The 17,455-nt window shown below is 37.7% G+C and overlaps 1 protein-coding gene across 1 annotated transcript in view; it reads left to right on the top strand.

The window, feature by feature from the left end:
* Nucleotides 1–17,455, top strand: part of Efr3a (EFR3 homolog A) — an 86,377-nt gene that overhangs the window by 40,041 nt on the left and 28,881 nt on the right. Inside the window, exons 6-11 of the mRNA XM_050145196.1 lie at nt 6,024–6,173; nt 9,978–10,115; nt 13,118–13,196; nt 14,587–14,722; nt 16,480–16,667; nt 16,830–16,876. Coding sequence (XP_050001153.1) covers nt 6,024–6,173; nt 9,978–10,115; nt 13,118–13,196; nt 14,587–14,722; nt 16,480–16,667; nt 16,830–16,876 — 738 coding nt within the window. The remainder of the gene's footprint in view (nt 1–6,023; nt 6,174–9,977; nt 10,116–13,117; nt 13,197–14,586; nt 14,723–16,479; nt 16,668–16,829; nt 16,877–17,455) is intronic.

Below are 17,455 nucleotides of genomic sequence, written 5' to 3'. Positions count from 1 at the left end.
TAGTTAAAGTTAAAGTCAAAATGATGTTGATAAATAATACTAGTTTGAGCATTACTGGTAACCTAATTCAGAATGATTGTGGGAATTAGGTAATGAAGTCATTATATTCTCTTTGAAGCAAGCAGTGTACAGAATTGTAACCAGGAATTTCAGGCCCCCAACTGCACAGTGAAAGCAAGTATGGAGTTATCTGTCTTTGAAGAAGGAAGGCTGAGGAGAGACTTTAACAATTGTTTTTTCAGATGTGATTTCCCTAACTCTGTAATTAATTCTCCCTCAATATGATCTAGGGTATTTGGAGTCTTGCTGTATATCACTATGTGATATCTTAGATAGAAGGATACTGTAATTGCCATATACCTTCCTGGCCATGTCATCAGTACTAAAATGTTATTTCCTAAGGGACATTTTAATAGTGACTTTGAAAGTTTTTGATGATAATATAAGAAAATGTATTTGAGTGAGAAATTCAAATGCAAGATTACCTTATTTTTAGGTATTTATTGCCCCCTAGTGGAAAACCTTGTCTTTTGGTCATACCTTCAGATTTTCTATTTTTAATATTTTAAGTATACACATAAGATGTTATTAAATTAATTAAAAATTTTCTTACTGTATTCCCCCACCTCTCTCTTCCCTCCAGTTTCCCTCCACCTCTCAAAATCATTGCCTTTTTCTTTTCTCTTCTCTGCCTCCTTTTTTGCTTTTTTTTTTTTTTTTCCTTTGGTTTTTCGAGAAGGGGTTTCTCTGTGTAGCCCTGGCTATGGAACTTGCTCTGTAGACCAGGCTGGCCTCCACCTCACAGAGATCCACCTACTTCTGCCTCCTGAGTGCTGGGATTAAAACCATGCACCACCACTGCTCAACACGGCCTCTTTTCTTTAATTATGATTGTTTTATATTTGTGTGTTTGTGTGTGTGTGTGTGTGTATACACAACCTGCTGAGTCCATTTAATGTTGATTATGTGTATTTTTTTAAGACTGACTAATTGGGGGAATCATCTTCCTTTCAGCCTTCATTAATTGACTGTAGCTCTTTAAGGATGGGACCCTGTGCACACTGACATTAACTGGTGCTGTCATTGTTCAGGTCTTCTTTAGGAAGCCATATTGTGATTTCCTAGGTACATCTTCCCTGAGTCATACTGAAGACACAATTTAATAGCAGGCATCCTGGATCCTGGTTCCTCTATCTCTTACCATTTTTGTCCCCCCTCTTCTGTGATGTTCCTTAAGCCTTAGGTGTTGGGATTATGCTGTAGATTTTTTGAAATATTTTATATGCAGATGCAAGTGTTTGTAATACTTTTTCATACTTCTGGATCTTTCTTGTGTGTGTGGGGGGTATCTGAAGTTGCAAATTGCCAACTTTTTATTTCAATTGCTATGAAACAAACGAGTAAATTAATATTCTTGAAGTTAGGCATACTGTTTTCCTCTTGTTACTTGAATAAATGTCTATTTGTTCAGGTTATTTACATTTTCTTTCAGTTTCTAACTTAGGTTCTTATTTTTTATCCCTTTACATTTTAGTAAAACCCAGTCATACAGAGTCTTCAGACTTCGGCAGTAGGAGATGAGGCTCTGAACTATCATCTTCTCCCCTTCCTTACACACCCAGCTTTAATTTCTTTCTCAAAAAAACAAACACATACAGCAAAACCCCCTAAAAACAAGAAAAATTAAAACATCAAAACAAAAAAACTTCAAGCTGTAATCAAATCCCGATGCACACATGCAGATGCATACACACACACACACACACACACACACACCAACAAGGACAACAACAAAAACCAAACTGTGTAGTCCTTTATATATTGGTCAACTGCTTCTGGGCAATAGGCTTGTACTGGAGAGGTTGATATACTCAGTATCCCCCTATTGGAAAAAAATGATTTTCCCTCTCCCTGCAGGTATAAGTGACAGTTTAGTTGTTAACTTTTACCCTAGGGGGCGAGGTTTTCATCCATCCATCCATGCATTTATTCATTTTTTAAGAATATAACAAAAATAATATATAAGGTAAAGCAAAAACTATCATATCAGAGTTGGACAAAACAAACCAACAGAAGGAAAAGAGCCCAAGAGAAGACACAAGTATCAGAGATCCCACTTACTAACACACTTAGGAATCCCATAAAAACTCTAAATTGATTAGCCAGCACTCCCAACTATTTTTTCTTTTTTCTTTTCTTTTTTTTTTTTTAGGACTTTCTCTAGCTTTTTTCTTTCTCTTCCAAAGCTAAGTATATTTTTAAACACACTGTAAACCATTTAGAGGGTTTTTTTTTTGTCTGAATCTGTCTTTACTGTATATGTCTATCTTTTTCTGAGCACATGAGTTTTTAATCTGCTAGCAGCATGACTAGGATTAAAGCTGCGGCTTTGGCAGCTGGCTCTGTCCCATTCCTTAGCTTTCTGTGAGTCTAGCTTCATGGCAGAGATACTGTCAGGAGCCATGTTTATTGCCACAACTTTGTGTAGTTTTCAAGGCCCATGCCACTACCAAGAAGCCTGCACAGGCTACTCATAAACACCATTGAAATGTTTGGTGGCAGGGCCTCTTAAAAGAGCTGCAAGATTTTGTCACTAATGCTGAGTCAGGAAGCCCTTCTTAAAGGAACTGTGCTTCTGCATACCTCTAGCAAACAGAGCCCAACAGACAGTGATGCTACCAATAAGCCTTGCTTGACTCTCTTCTTTTATGTCTAGAATCCCTTCCCAAGTTCTCACAAGTTTAATGTGGATATAGTTGCTGAACATTGGGTGCCATTTGTAGATGGAAATTTCTGTCCTGCCTGGTCCCATAGCCATTCAGTTTCAAAGAAACACAGAGGCTTATATTAATTATAAACTGTTTTGGCTTATTAGCTTAGGCTTATTATTAACTAGCTCTTACAACTTATATTAATCCATAATTCTTATTTATGTTTAGCCATGTGGCTTGGTGCCTTTTCTTAGTAAAACATTCTCATCTTGCTTCCTCTGCGTCTGACTGATGACTGTGTCACTGCCTTTCCTCTTCCCATAATTTTCCTAATTTGGTTGCCTTGCCTATACTTCCTGTCTGGCTACTAGCCAATCAGCATTTTATTAAGCCAGTACGAATGACAAATCTTTACATTGTACAAGAGCTTTATCACACAGCAGATATCCTTCATCCCTCTGACTTTATTTATACTCTTTCCACTTTTTCTGAGAGGTTACCTGAGCTTTCAGGGGAGGAATATGATCAAGACACGTCATTTAGGGCTGTGTGTTCCAAGGTCTCTCACTCTTTACTTGTTATATAAGTGTAATAGAATATCACTAGGAGTCATTTTATCACTATATTTCTGTTTTGTTTCCTTTAAAAAAAAATTATTATTTGGTTTTATCCTAGGTGCCTGAGCTATCTAGTTTCAAGTTCTTGCAGTGTTGGGTGTGGGTTCCATCTCCTGGAGTAGGCCTTAAGTCAAATCCGTTATTGGTTTTTTATTCCACAAGCTTTGTGCCACCATTACCCTAGCATATCTTGCAAGTAGTACACTATTGTAAATAAGGGGTTGGTGGCTGCATTAATCCTTTCTTGATGTATTTCTTAGCAGATGTGTTGCCGCTTCTTTATCACAATTCAATAGAGTTTCTCTACAACTGTCAGCTATAATGGGCATCCTCCTCCTCATCATCATCATCATCATAGTGACTGACATACAAATAGTGTATCTCTGTTGGGTCTTTACTGTGAGGCAGTCCTTGTTCAGACATGTTATGTGAATTATCATTCAACTATTCCTGACACTCTTAAGCTTACATGATACAAATGTTCAAATTGACTCATGGAAAAAGTACATTGTTTTGGGGATCAAGACTAGAATGTACTACTCAGAACAGGTGTTAGATCTGGATTAAATGCTAACTGTGTAGGTTAAGTGGCTTTTGATCATCACCAACATGCACTAATGCCCTATAACAGAGTCACTACCATCCCCTGCTCCTCTTAGGCTATTGTCCTTTATATAACCTTGAGCTTGTCTTCTTCACCCAGAGAGTGGCATCAGGTATGTATAGCAGACACCCTATATAATGGTGTTTGCTTACTTGTGATATCTTAGTTAGGGTTTGCATTACTACAGTGAAGCACTATGGCCAAAACTAAGTTGGGAAGGAAAGAGTTTATTCATCTTAAACTTCCATATTGCTGTTTGTCACTAAAGTAAGTCAGGGCAGGAACCTGGAGGCAGAAGCTGATGCAGAGGCCATGGAGGAATGCTATATTGACTTGCTTCCCATGGCTTGCCCAACCTGCCTTCTTATAAAACAGACCAGGGATGGCACTACCCACAATGGGCTGGGTCTTCTCACATTGATCACTAATTAAGAAAATGCTTTGTAGCTGTATCTAATGGAGGCATTTTCTCATTTGAGGCTCCTTCCTCTCTGATTACTCTAGCTTGTGTCATTAAAACCATCCAGTAAATGTGATCAGTGTAGTAACCCTAACCCTAACTCTATAAAGTAAGGAAGCTTGTATAGACAGAGCTTTGAAATAGGCAGAATTTGTCTTTAAATTTTCCACTTCACTTCCTGCTCAGTGTCTTATTCCTGTCACCTCCAGTTTCGCAATCTGCTGCTCTTGAGTGTCTTGTAATATCCCCATAGGTTTGTAAAGTATTGCCACTCCTTTCTATACATGTTCTCTTCTTTAAACCTATTTATTATATCTGAGAGACAGTGTTAGGTGGGCTGACCAGAACTGTAATCGGTGTTCATTTCAGGTGGCAGAAAGAAAGGGAGAAATTGAAATTAGGATAAAAGAGGTAATTTAAGGAGAAGAAATACCTTGTAAGAAAGATGGGAAAATTCTACTTGAGTCTTTGTGTCCTTCTGGAGGCTATGAGAATCTAGTCACTTCTCTTTCTTGAACCTACAGTTTTCTTTTTGCCAAGAAGCGTGAAGACAACCATGAGGAAATTGGGCTTATGAATTGTGATAGGAGTTTAGGGCAACACTGGTAAATTACAGGTCCTGTGTGCATGTTTGTAAACACAAGTTTTAAATGAAGAAGCTTCCCTTTCTGAGAGGTGAGGGGGTTCTTGGGGCAGAGTGGGCAGAAGCGCAGTGCTCACTAGGGGGAGTGAGCACTCAGTTTTGAGCCCTCAAACCAGTAGCTTATTACCATCATCTTATAAGAAGCTAGGCTTCTGATTGCCTTTTTATTAGCAGATAAGATATCTAATAGATATTTCTATAGTTTACAGAATTTTAAACTTCACTGATTTATAAAGATGGTGTTGAAAGTCTCTTGAATATATCTTTCAGTGTTCACTTTAGATTTCTCTTTTCTTTTTAAAACCATCTTATTTTACATACAATCCCAGGTTTTTCTTCCTCCTTCTCTCCACCCTACCCCCCATCCACTCCTCAGAGAGGGTAAGCCCCTCCCCCCATGGGGAATCAGCAAAGTCTATCACATCACTTGAGGCAGGACCAAGGGCCCCTGTATCTAGGCTGAGCAAGGTATCCCTCCATAGGGAATGGGCTCCAGAGAGCCTCTTCATGCACTAGGGATAAATACTGGTTCCACTGCAGGTGGCCACACAAATTGCCCAAGCCACACAACCGTTACCCACATTCAGAGTTGTAATCAGATTGATAACTACCTTAATTGTCATCATAGAACCTTCATCCAGTAACTTATGGAAGCAGTTGCAGAGATCCACAGCTAAGCATTGGGCCGAATTCCTGGAGTCCAGTCATAAAGAGGGAGGAGTGATATTATGAGTAAAGGGACCAAGACCGTGGTGGGGAAACCCACAGAAACAGCTGACCCGAGCAAGTGGGAGCTTACTGACTTTAGACTGACAACTGGGTAACCGGCATAAGATTTTTGAGATTTTATTTTCTTACACATATTACATGTTACCTTAAAATATTTTATGGTTGAGAGAGCAATATTGACATACATTCTCTTAGGTAGACAAACAAACTTGTTTAAATATCTATTTTCATGGATCTTTTTTTCCTCTCATCCTTATAGGATTCGTATTGCTGGGATAAGAGGTATTCAAGGTGTGGTTCGAAAAACAGTTAATGATGAACTTCGGGCTACCATTTGGGAACCACAGCATATGGACAAAATTGTTCCGTCCCTTCTGTTTAACATGCAGAAGATAGAAGAAGTTGACAGGTACTGTATAAAGATACTAAAGCTGGGGATGGAGAGATGGCTCAACAGTTAAGAGGGCATACTCTTCTTGCAAAGGACCTGAGTTCTGTTCTAAGCACCCATTTTGGCCAGCTTGCAGTTGTCTGTAACTACAGCTCCAGGGGGATCCATCATGGGCATCTGCATTCACGTGCACGTACCCATACACGCACACAGACAGCACACAGACATTTACATGTAATCAAAAATAAAAATCTTTTCAAAAAGATACTAATGGCTGTGTTGCATTGTATATCTATATATTCATGTGCTTGTTTGGATAAGAATGTTTGGTTTCTATCATTATATAAATGTAGTCTCATAATTTTGCATGAGTTTAAAAATATGTACCTTTCTCGAAATATATAAATTTGTAATGATCATATTAGCATTGGGAGTCACAGTTCCTTATTCATACACTTAGGACTTCATTCTCTATTAGAATACATTTAAACTCTGAGCTGGTGAGATGGTTCACAAGGTAAAGGTGCTTGTGACCAAAGCGGATGATCTGAGTTGAATCCCTGACATGCACATGTTAGAAGGAAAACTGACTCCCACAAGTTGTCCTCTGACTTCCACACTTATGCTGTAGCATGTACACGAACACATACCGGCAAGCACACTACCTAAATAAATGGGATAAATTTTTTAATGAACAAATTATTTGTTGGTTACTATTGGACATGTATATTAACTTTAATTAGTACTGCCTAAATTTAACCATGAGAATCAGAAATTATAGCTAAACTTCTATTGCTTCTTTCAGATCCGATATGCTTTCTCATATGGAGTCTAAAATAAAATAATAATAATAATTGCTATTAATTGTATTTTATTGAAAACAATTTTATACAATATATTTTGATCACAGTTTGCCCTCCCTCATCTCCTCCCAGGTCCTTCTTAATTCCCCACTCATGACCCCATGCTTTCTTTCTGTCTCTCTTTAGAAAACAGACAAACCAGAATAAAACAAAAGAAAACAAACATAAAACAAAAACAAAGAGAAAGCTTGTGGAACACATATACACTCAGAGAGACACAAACATGGGCGCGCACACACACACACACAAAAGCCATAAAAAACACAACATCAGAAACCATAATATATAAGCAAAGACCAGTAAGGTGAAAAATACGCAAATAGCAGGGTGGTAGTGGCAGCACACACATTAATTCCAGCATTCGGAGGCAGAGGCAGGTGGATCTCTGTGTTTGGGCCAGCTTGATCTACACAGAGAAACCCTGTCTCAAAAAACAAACAATGAAAAGAAAAACAAAACAATACCAAAAAAAAAAAAACAACTTAAGCATTATGAGACAAAAAAAAAATTCTTCAAAAGTATCATTGAGTTTTTTTTGTCTTGGCCATATACTCCTGGGCATGGGGCCTGCCCTTAAGTGTGGTTTTATACAAAAAGAGAAAAAGTTTTCCTTTGTGTGTTGTTGACACTTGGAGAGACAGCGTTTGTGTTAGGGATAGGGGCTATGTCCACTTGCCCCACTCAGCAGTGGGATGGAATCTGGTTTGATCTGCGTGTTGCCAAGGTCTCTGTGAATTCATATGTGTCATCAGCCCTGTTGTGTCTGTAAAACATCGTGTCCTTGGTGTCTTCCATCTGCACTGCTTCCTGAGCCCTGAGGGGAAGGGTTTGATGAAACATCCCATTTAGGACTAAGTATTTAGAGGTCTCTTACTCTCAGCATATTGCCCAGTTGTGGGTCTCCTTATTTGCCCCAACCGCTTTAGGGCTAAGCTTCTCTTACAGTGGCAAAGCAAACACTGATAATTTTTCAACCAAAAGCCAGGCACTATTGGTTTTTGATTGATAGCTCTAGATATTTGGGATGAAGTACTGGCTTTGGGTAATGCTGGTTTTCATTTGTCCCCCACAGTATTCAGATGCACTTGCCATTCTGAATGTTTTCTACATTTTTCTAAGTGCAAGAAGCATGCATCCCCCCATTTTGTTACTTATACAGGATGAATGTGTTACTGAGCAGCTAATACAGAATTAATTATCCAGGTTGGCTTGGTTCATCTTGGTTCTTGCACTTTGAAAAGTCTGAAACAGAATTTAATTTAAAAGTATTTTATCTTACAGTTACAAATAATAAAATGTCCTTATAACTTTCATGATCTATGCAAACCATTAAAATTGATTTAGAAATGAGGTATAAAATTCTGTGCTAACACAGATGGAATAATATGTATTCCAGTTGATGCCAACTGCAGGAAGGATTGATGCATAAGTTCCGGATGTGACTATCTCCAGCTTTGTAATTATCCCTGAAAGCGTAAAATGATATATTTTAGAATGTTATGTGGTTTTTTTCTACTTTTAGTGTTGTAACTAAGGCTTAAGATTTTCCTATCTGAAATATAAGAATCTTTACCTAGTTGGGGACCTATTTTTTCCACTGAGACCCAATGTTATCATAAGTAAGATACTAGAAACAAATTGATAATCATTGGCAAATGAAAATTTAGTTTCCTCCTAGTAAGTCTTATTGAGGAAACAAACCACTCTTAAAAGTAGGCCCTTAAAAGTAGATGGCCTCCCGAAAATGAGCTCAACAGCATTTTTGGAGGTTCCTTGTCGCATAACATGTCAGGACGCTTCCTTTTTTGAAAGTTTATTTTTTATTAATTTTGTCTTTAATATACACACACACACATTTCTCTCTTTTACCTTACAGGTCCTTTGCATATGCATTATGGCTCCTGTTTCGTGTTTTTATAGAATTCCTTAGTGGACAAACAAGTGGATCTCTGTTTTTTTTGCCTTCTCTGATTCTTTTTTTCTTCTATTTATTTTGTTCAATTCCAGTGTGTTTGTTTTTGTATTATCTTATTATATGTTATTTATTATCATCCCATAAAAGCTTATTTTATAATGAGAGACAGGAAAGGTGTGACTCCAGATAAGAGGGGAGGTAGGAGGAGCTGGAAGGAATACAGGGAGCGAAATATTATATGAGAAAAAAAAAACATTTTTAATAAAAGGGAAGAAAATATTGGAAATAGAGACTGGATACCAAACCATAAATTGTGTTTTTCTGGTGTAATTCCACTGCCACAGATGTATTTTTTTTATTTTTGTTGCAATAAATGTGTTGCCAAAAAGCATAATATCTCAAAATATGGACAAAGCAAATAACTTTTTACTGAAAATGTCTCTATATACAGCTATTCTAATTGGTTTAAATTTTTTCTTTTTTTACATGTGAGTTACATCATGGCTTTTCCATTCTTTTCATTTGTTCCCAGTTAAAGTTAAATAGAGGATGGCTAAAGATGTTTTTTCCAGACCTAGTGCTCACTAGGATTTGTATTGCTATGAATGTTGAGAAATTCTATGAAAATGAGCTGTTGAATTTTGTTGTTGCTTTTTTTTTTTTTTTTTTTTTTTTTTTTGAGGTAGGGTTTCACTCACTATGTAGCTCATGTTGCAGACTAAGTTGGTCTTGAACTTCCAAAGATCCTCCTGCTTCTGTCTGAGTGCTGGGATTAAAGGTGGGTACCACCACACCCAGTCTGAGTGTTTTATTGGCATAAAAGATATTCTTTCTAGCTGAATTTAGACACTCCTTTTGGAAGATTATATGCTTAACTCCTGTGATGCTAAGTTCATAAACATTAGAATTAAGCTTTAATATTAAAATTATTTGAGAGCAAAGAAAAATGTCTTTTTAACATTTCTGAGAAGTAAAGTGTTTTCTGTTTATCCTTTAGAACTAAAATAAGAATTGTGACTCTGACCTTTTTTATTTCTCTTTCAGTCGCGTAGGTCCGCCTTCCTCCCCCTCTGTAGCTGACAAAGAAGAGAACCCTGCAGTGCTGGCTGAGAGCTGTTTCAGAGAACTGCTGGGCAGAGCAACTTTCGGAAATATGAATAATGCTGTTAGGCCAGTTTTTGCGTGAGTTCTTCTATTTTCCTGGTTATCTGTGACTTTGCTATGTAGTAGTTGTATAAATTTCTTATGAAGGATAAAGACTTTCCAATTAAATTTTTTCACTTACCATACCAAATAATGGCTTTTTACATGTCAAGTAACATTGTGAAGGTAGCATTGGGCATTCTATTTTCCTTTTTTTTCCCTTTAAGTTTAAAGTACAGTATTAAATTTAATGTTGTGTACACATGTGCATTGAGAAATTAGACAGTGCCACCATGTGACACACATTGTTTCTCGCCCTCCCTCTTTTCTTCCTTCCTTCCTCCCCCCACCCCCCGCCCCAGTTCTAGAAACTGAACCTAGCACCTTCCTAGGAGCTATATCTCTGCCCCCAGCTTTTTTTTTTTTTTTTTTAACCTTGGCTGGGAGCTTTTGATTCTGTTCACTTTACTGAGTGAATTTTGTTAAGAATATTGCAAGCCCCACTGGTCCTTACATGATGTCTTCCAGGTTCTTTGAATAATCAGTATCTTGCAGGCAGGGCTTCCAGGTCTTGTGCTCCTTACTCCATCATTGGATGGTAGTGCAGTCTGCTATAATATCCTGTGTAATTGCTGGCCTCTTTAAAATTGAGCTTTCCTTTTTAAAGTTCACCATCATCTTCTTTTCTCCCTCTGATTATAATAATGGACTTAACATGTGCATGTATATTTTGTGTGTAACATGCGTAATTCTTAGGGCAGGTGTTTTTACTACATGTTCCAAGTTAACTTTTAAATGCAGGAATCATTAAGTGACAAAAATTTATTAAAAATCAAGAGTATCATCAGCTCATCAAAACAACGTGTGATCGTCTTTATCACAGTGGCCTTATGGATATGCTACTAAAAAGTAACCAAATTATGTTACCTACATTAAAAGGGAATTATTTTTACTTAAATCCAAATATTTAGGCTTAATAATAGAATTTGAGCTAGCTAGCCTGTAAGTCAGATTTTACCACATTATCTGTACTTGAACAATTTAAAGTAGGCTTGTGTCTCTCCGATTTAAATTAAAAAGGCTTTCACATAATATATTTTCATCATGCTTTTCCTTCTAGATCCTCTCCACCTTTGTACCCACCCAACTTTATGTTCTTTCTCTTTCTTTCAATACAAAGAAAAAAAGATAAGGAGGGAGGGGAAAAAAATCTCCCACAAACATCAAAACAATCTGAAGATGAGTAAGACCAAAAAAAGTACCCAAACAAAGCAAAACAGAACTAAAGGTCTACAAAAATACCACTGTTTGTTTTGTGCTAACCAGCTACTCCTGTGCATGGGTTCTGTTCTACAGTGTGGTTTGAGAGCCCCAGTGAGACTACATTGAAGAAAGCTACAAAGAGCTTCTTGGTTAAGGGTGGGCTCTCTGCCCACATCTCCCACCCAGTGCTGGGACCCTGTCTGGCTTGAACTTTTCCAGGTCTAGTACATGCTGCTGCTGCAGTCTCTGAGTTCATGTGTGCATTAATCCTGTTGTATCAGGAAGACATGATTTCCATGTGTCTAGAAGACAGTGTTTTTGGAGCTACCCATCACTTCTAGCTCCCAATAGCCTTTCTGCCTCCCCTTCTTCATAGATCTCTGAGCCCTGGGGGAAGTAGTATGATGAAGGTGGTGTCATCTATCACTTACAGCTTTAATAGCCTTTCTGCCTCATCTGGCAACCCTTGTGGAGGAGTAGTTTGATAAAGACTTCTCATTAGGACTGGATGCTCTAAAGTTTCTGATTTTCTGCATATTTTTCTGTCTGTGTCTCTGTGTTTATTCCCATGTACTGTAAGAAATTTCCTTGATGTGGATTGAGTAAGGCACTGATCTATAAGTACAGCAGCATGTCGCATAGCAAAATAATAGTAGTAGGTTTTCCCCCTAAGCCACATTAGCAATGTCAGGTATGGGTTCCATCTCACAGAATAGGACCTAAGTCTGGTCAAAGGTTTCTGGTGACTTCCATATTGTTAGTTGTGCCTCTTGTGCACCAGTAGATTTTGCAGGTAGCTCTCTATTGCAGGTCTCAAGGTTTGTAGCTAGGTGATAATGATGATTATCTTTTTCCTTTGATAACGTACAGAGTGCCTTGAATGCTAGTCAGTAGTGATGAAACTTTTAGTTAGATTCCATCTTGACTTTCTCCATATTCAATGATGTTGGCCTTTCCCTATCTAATAGCTATTTAATTAATTAACTGGATATTGTCTACAGTAAGGTACGGTGTAATTTGGAAATTTATGAAAAATATCACCAGATAGATGAAAGATATGCACAATAATTATAGATTATGAGAAAAGGTCAGAAAGTGATCTGTCATTTAAAAATAGGAAATTCATAGCTATCTTGAGTTTGGAGTAATGTTTTTTAAGTTAGATGTAGGTAAATATAAAAAACTACTTTGGTGATTTTATTTCCAAAGTATATTTTAGTTCCACCATTGAAATAGGCTTTTTATTTCAATTGTTACTTGATCCATAAAGAAAATAAAAGATTCCTTAAGAATTTGAAATAGCACATTTTCCTTCAACACTGATTACAAGACAGCTGGCATGCTGGATGCAGTGAAGGGGTTAATTGTGAAATGAGACGAGAAAGACTAAACACCAGAGAAATCCCAACATTTTAAGTCTTTAGATAATTATTGGCAATCTTAGCTGAAAGTTGTAAAATAGCAAGAATTGCCATTTGAAAATATTAATGGTCAATGTGCTAGTTGTTATAGGAATAAAGTCCTATATTAGAAGGTTTCAGGCCTGAGAGTCACGAACCACCATGAACACTTAGTATACTAACAATCAAAGTATACTGTTTAATCGCCCTTTGCACTACTGTATGGCCAAGCTTAGCAGTTAGAAATGTGTGCCATAGTTAGGAACGTGGAACCCTTGATTTTCGTTTAGAAAGTTTTCTGATTTTTATATTGTTGAAGGTTTTAAAAGAAGGTGTTATTAAAAGCCAAGAGTTCCTAATTCTAATTGTTATTTACAGGCATTTAGATCATCACAAGCTATGGGATCCTAATGAATTTGCAGTTCACTGCTTTAAGATTATAATGTATTCTATTCAGGTAAGATTTAATGAACTGCTTGTCTATTAAATAAGTAGTGATTATTCTGTGTAGATGTGCATAGCACCAAACAAGTGGAGAACTAGGATACAAAGCATGGTTTTTGTTTTGTCTTTGTTTTGTTTTGTTGGTTTTCTGAGGCAGGGTCTCATTCTGAGGCTCTGAGTATCCTAAAACTCACTATGTAGGCCAGGATAACCTCAAACTCAGAGATCAGCCTGCCTCTGCCTCCTAAGTGCTGGAATCAAAGGCCTACACCACTGTAGCTGGCACATGGCATGTTCTTATTTGTATTTTTCTCATTTACTGCTTGTTTTCTTACTTGCCAAGATGAAACATAAGAGGATTAGATAATTTTATTGTGGCACTTTTAGTGCAGTTATGTAACTCATATATTGTGTGCTTCTACTATACAGTTGAGCTGGCATTGGTTTTCCTTTGTTATAGCTTATGTTCTTTATAGAATCTTATGAGCACTGTCTTCTACAAAGGACCACCTTTGGTTTTTCTCACCTTAAAATCTGAAAATATTTGATTAGTTCTTAATTCAAATGTGATTTCATGTCTTCAGTTTTGATTCTTTCACTATGCATTCTTTTTAATATATTATACTATTTTTAGCTGATCCCTTGTAAGTAGGATGAACATGGGTCCTAATTTCCCTAAGAAAGCCTTAATGTGTATAGTTGTTAAAAACTTCCTCACCCTCAGTTACAGAAGTGTCCTGGTCAGCCAGTAAATTAAATACTTTTAAACAAGGTAGACTTAGCTGCATGTGCTTCATGTGGAGCATGAAGTTTCCCAGGTAAGAAGTTCAATTCTAGGTTGTGCTGGTAGTAATAGTACTAATGGTGTGTGTGTGTCTGTGTCTGTGTCTGTGTGTGTGTATGTATTGAATGTAGGCACATGTGTGCCATGGCATGCATGTAGAAGTCAGAGGACAACTCTCAATAATCAGTTCTCTCTCGCCTCTCTCCTCCTGCATGCATATATTTTCATCTCATGCATGCTCAATATCCAGAGAATCTAGAGGTAGACATCAGATCCATTACAAACAGTTGTGAGCTCCCATGTGAGTACTGGGAGCCATACTCTGAAAAAGAGCAGCCAGTGCACTTAATCCCCGAGCCATATTTTAAAACACCCCTGCTCCCATTACCAACAACAACTTAAATACAGTATTTGGTAATTTGCTTTCTTTACTCAAGATGTCATAAATAGTTTCCAATATCACTGTTCTTTAAAGCAATGATTTTTTGGGGGGGCGGGGGCGAGCTACATATTATAAATATCAGTTCTCTATAATGAATACGATGTACCTTTTCATTCTTACAGATATGTCATGTACATTTATTTGCTCACACATCTTTGTGCTATTTGCTTCCCTTAGGCTCAGTATTCTCACCATGTGATCCAGGAAATTCTTGGACACCTTGACTCTTGTAAGAAAGATTCTCCACGGGTTCGAGCAGGTATCATTCAGGTTCTGTTGGAGGCTGTCGCTATTGCTGCTAAAGGTTCTATAGGTGAGTATCAATAAAACACAAAAGGAATGCATTAATAATATGAAGTGTTTTCCCAGTAATTGTCTATGAAGCACCCTTTAAGATTTCTCTACATATTTTCAAATTTTCTGTAGTTTGAGCGTATATAATCAGTTTTTCCTTTTTTTCCTCCCCTTTTTCATTTCCTTTCTCTTATCCTTCTTTTACAAAGGGTTTAAAATATGATTTATATACTGAACATTGGGTGAATACAGATTTCAAAAGTGATATAAATTGAACAATTGAACATTCTTTTTTTTTTAAATGTCGCTAAGTATTCAACTAAGGGCTGTGCACGTCCTAGATAAGTGTACTGCTACTGAGTCACATCCTAGCTGTCTTTATCGTTTTTGAGATGACATTTTACTAAACATTCCAGGCTGGCCTTCATCTCATTATGTTGCTTATGTAGGCCTTCAACTTGAAACTTTCCTGCCTCAGCCTCTGGAGTAGCTGAGCTTTCAGGACCACACTACTACACCTGATTCAGGTTCAGATTTCCTAGTCCGAAAGTCCAAAATCTAAAATGCTTCAATGTTGAAATATTCTCAGTGCTGACATGTCTTGGAAGTGGACTCCACTTGTTTTAATGTAGGAACACTAAAAACCTCTTACCATCTTTGTGAATAAGAAGTATAGGAAGCACTGATGAATTTGGTGTTTGTATTTGAATACTGCCCATAAACTATTTTTGTATACATAGTTATTACCAACACACACAGAAACATATACACATGTGTGCAAACATTACAACAGACATTACTGCAAATAATACCAAACATTTGTGACCACAGCCATTTTGACGAAGGGCTTCTTCCACATTTAGTTTATGTAGACAATTCTGCATGATTCTCAGTTATAAAGAGACTTTGATCACATGTAGCCTGAGACAACCAGGAATTAAAAAACTGCAGAAATGTAGATTAGCAAAAGCAGAATACTATGAGGCCCATTTTGCTAGAATGTGTGGGAGAAACGAAAGAAGTATCTTTAAAGTTACAGTGCAAGCAAGTCATTCTGCAGTTCATGGAAGCTTCAAAGACTGAGTAGAGATGTACTGCAGTGTAGAACTGGCTGGGAAGAATTGCTGTCATTGTCTTAAGTGTGATGGAAAAACCCGACCTTGGGCAGCATGCCTGGGAAGCTGGTAGATTGTAGCAGGTAGCAAAGGGAAAAGAACAAGCCCAGTATCTTGCTGTTTCATGCACATGTGGTTAGGGAAATGAGGGAATATGATAGAGATACAGGGGCCAAAAGTACAAAACAGATGAGTCACCAAAATGTCTGGATTATATAGGGAAGAGTCTTTTGGGGGAAGGGCAGCCCATCCCCTGGGCTGGAGAGGTCAGGGTAGAGGGTGGGATATGCTAATCATACCCTGAAACAGATAGGGACTGAGAGATGCTGGGAGAGCCTGGCAACCAGGTCTTTTTCAGTAAGTTAAATAGGTACCTCAGCCATTGGTCTTGGGTTTGAAACTGACAGGTAGAAAGATTGGGATAGTTTATTATGCAGGTTGTACCAAAGCCAAACAGCAGGTTCCTCATAGATACCCAAAATATGCTTGTACTGTGACTGTGAGACCTTATTGTTTAGTTATACAACTTAAAGAAAAATGAACTGGATAGCTCATAAATTATTAGGTACTGTTAACAGGAAAAGAAAGTAACTATAAAGTTTGTTTGGAATTTTGAGAGCTGTTCTTGAGATTACATCCTCACAAAGATGGTCTTTCACAGGGCCAACGGTGCTGGAAGTCTTCAACACCCTGTTGAAACACCTGCGACTCAGTGTGGAGCTGGAAGCCAATGACAGCCAGCAGGGGTCTGTGGGCAGCATCCCCTTAAGTTCCAAGGACAATGATGAGAAGATTGTGCAGAATGCTATCATTCAGACAATAGGTTCGTGTGTTGGTCTGCAAGCCACTGTATGGTGATATGGAAAATGCTCTTGAATAAGCTGTTTGGCTTGGGTAGTGCACTTGCCAAAGTGGAGTGATGGTCTAGACCTCTGAAAATTGTGTTTGAAGGAAATAAATATAAGAATACAGTTCTTACCTGTTTACATTGATTGTCCACATTTTATGCAGTTCTTTGATTTGTTTTGGTCTTCTCCCCCATCTCTTTATGTACACAAGTTTGTACATGAATATGTATAACTATATGTGTATAAAAGAAGAGAATATTCATATACATGCTTTTAAAAATAAATTGACTGGGCATAGTAAGTGTATATGTCATGTTTTTTTTACTACTAAATTCTTTTTTTTATTGAAAAAAATTTTTATACAGTATATTCTGATCATCAGAAAAAACAGGTTCAATTCCCAGCACCCACATGGAGACTAACAACCATATGTAACTTTAAATGCCCTTCTTAGTAGGATCAAAAACCCATTGCCATTGTTCTTGAGGTCTCAGTAGTCCTCATTGTCCGCTATGTTCAGCGAGATCGGTTTTAACCCAGGCCTTTTCAAACCCAGGCCAGCTGGCCTTGGTGAGTTCCCCATAGAACATCCCCATTGTCTCAGTGTGTGGGTGCACCCCTCGCAGTCCTGAGTTCCTTGCTCGTGCTCTCTCTCCTTCTGCTCCTGATTTGGACCTTGAGATTTCAGTCCGGTGCTCCAATGTGGGTCTCTGTCTCTGTCTCCTTTCATCGCCTGATGAAGGTTAATATTCAGGAGGATGCCTATATGTTTTTCTTTGGGTTCTCCTT

Source organism: Alexandromys fortis, unplaced genomic scaffold (genome assembly GCF_014885135.2).
Source record: "Alexandromys fortis isolate MF-2015 unplaced genomic scaffold, M_Fortis_MF-2015_v1.1 scaffold_2_1_26212458, whole genome shotgun sequence".
Taxonomy (NCBI): Eukaryota; Metazoa; Chordata; class Mammalia; order Rodentia; family Cricetidae; genus Alexandromys; species Alexandromys fortis.
This window is presented reverse-complemented; position numbering and strand designations above follow the sequence as displayed.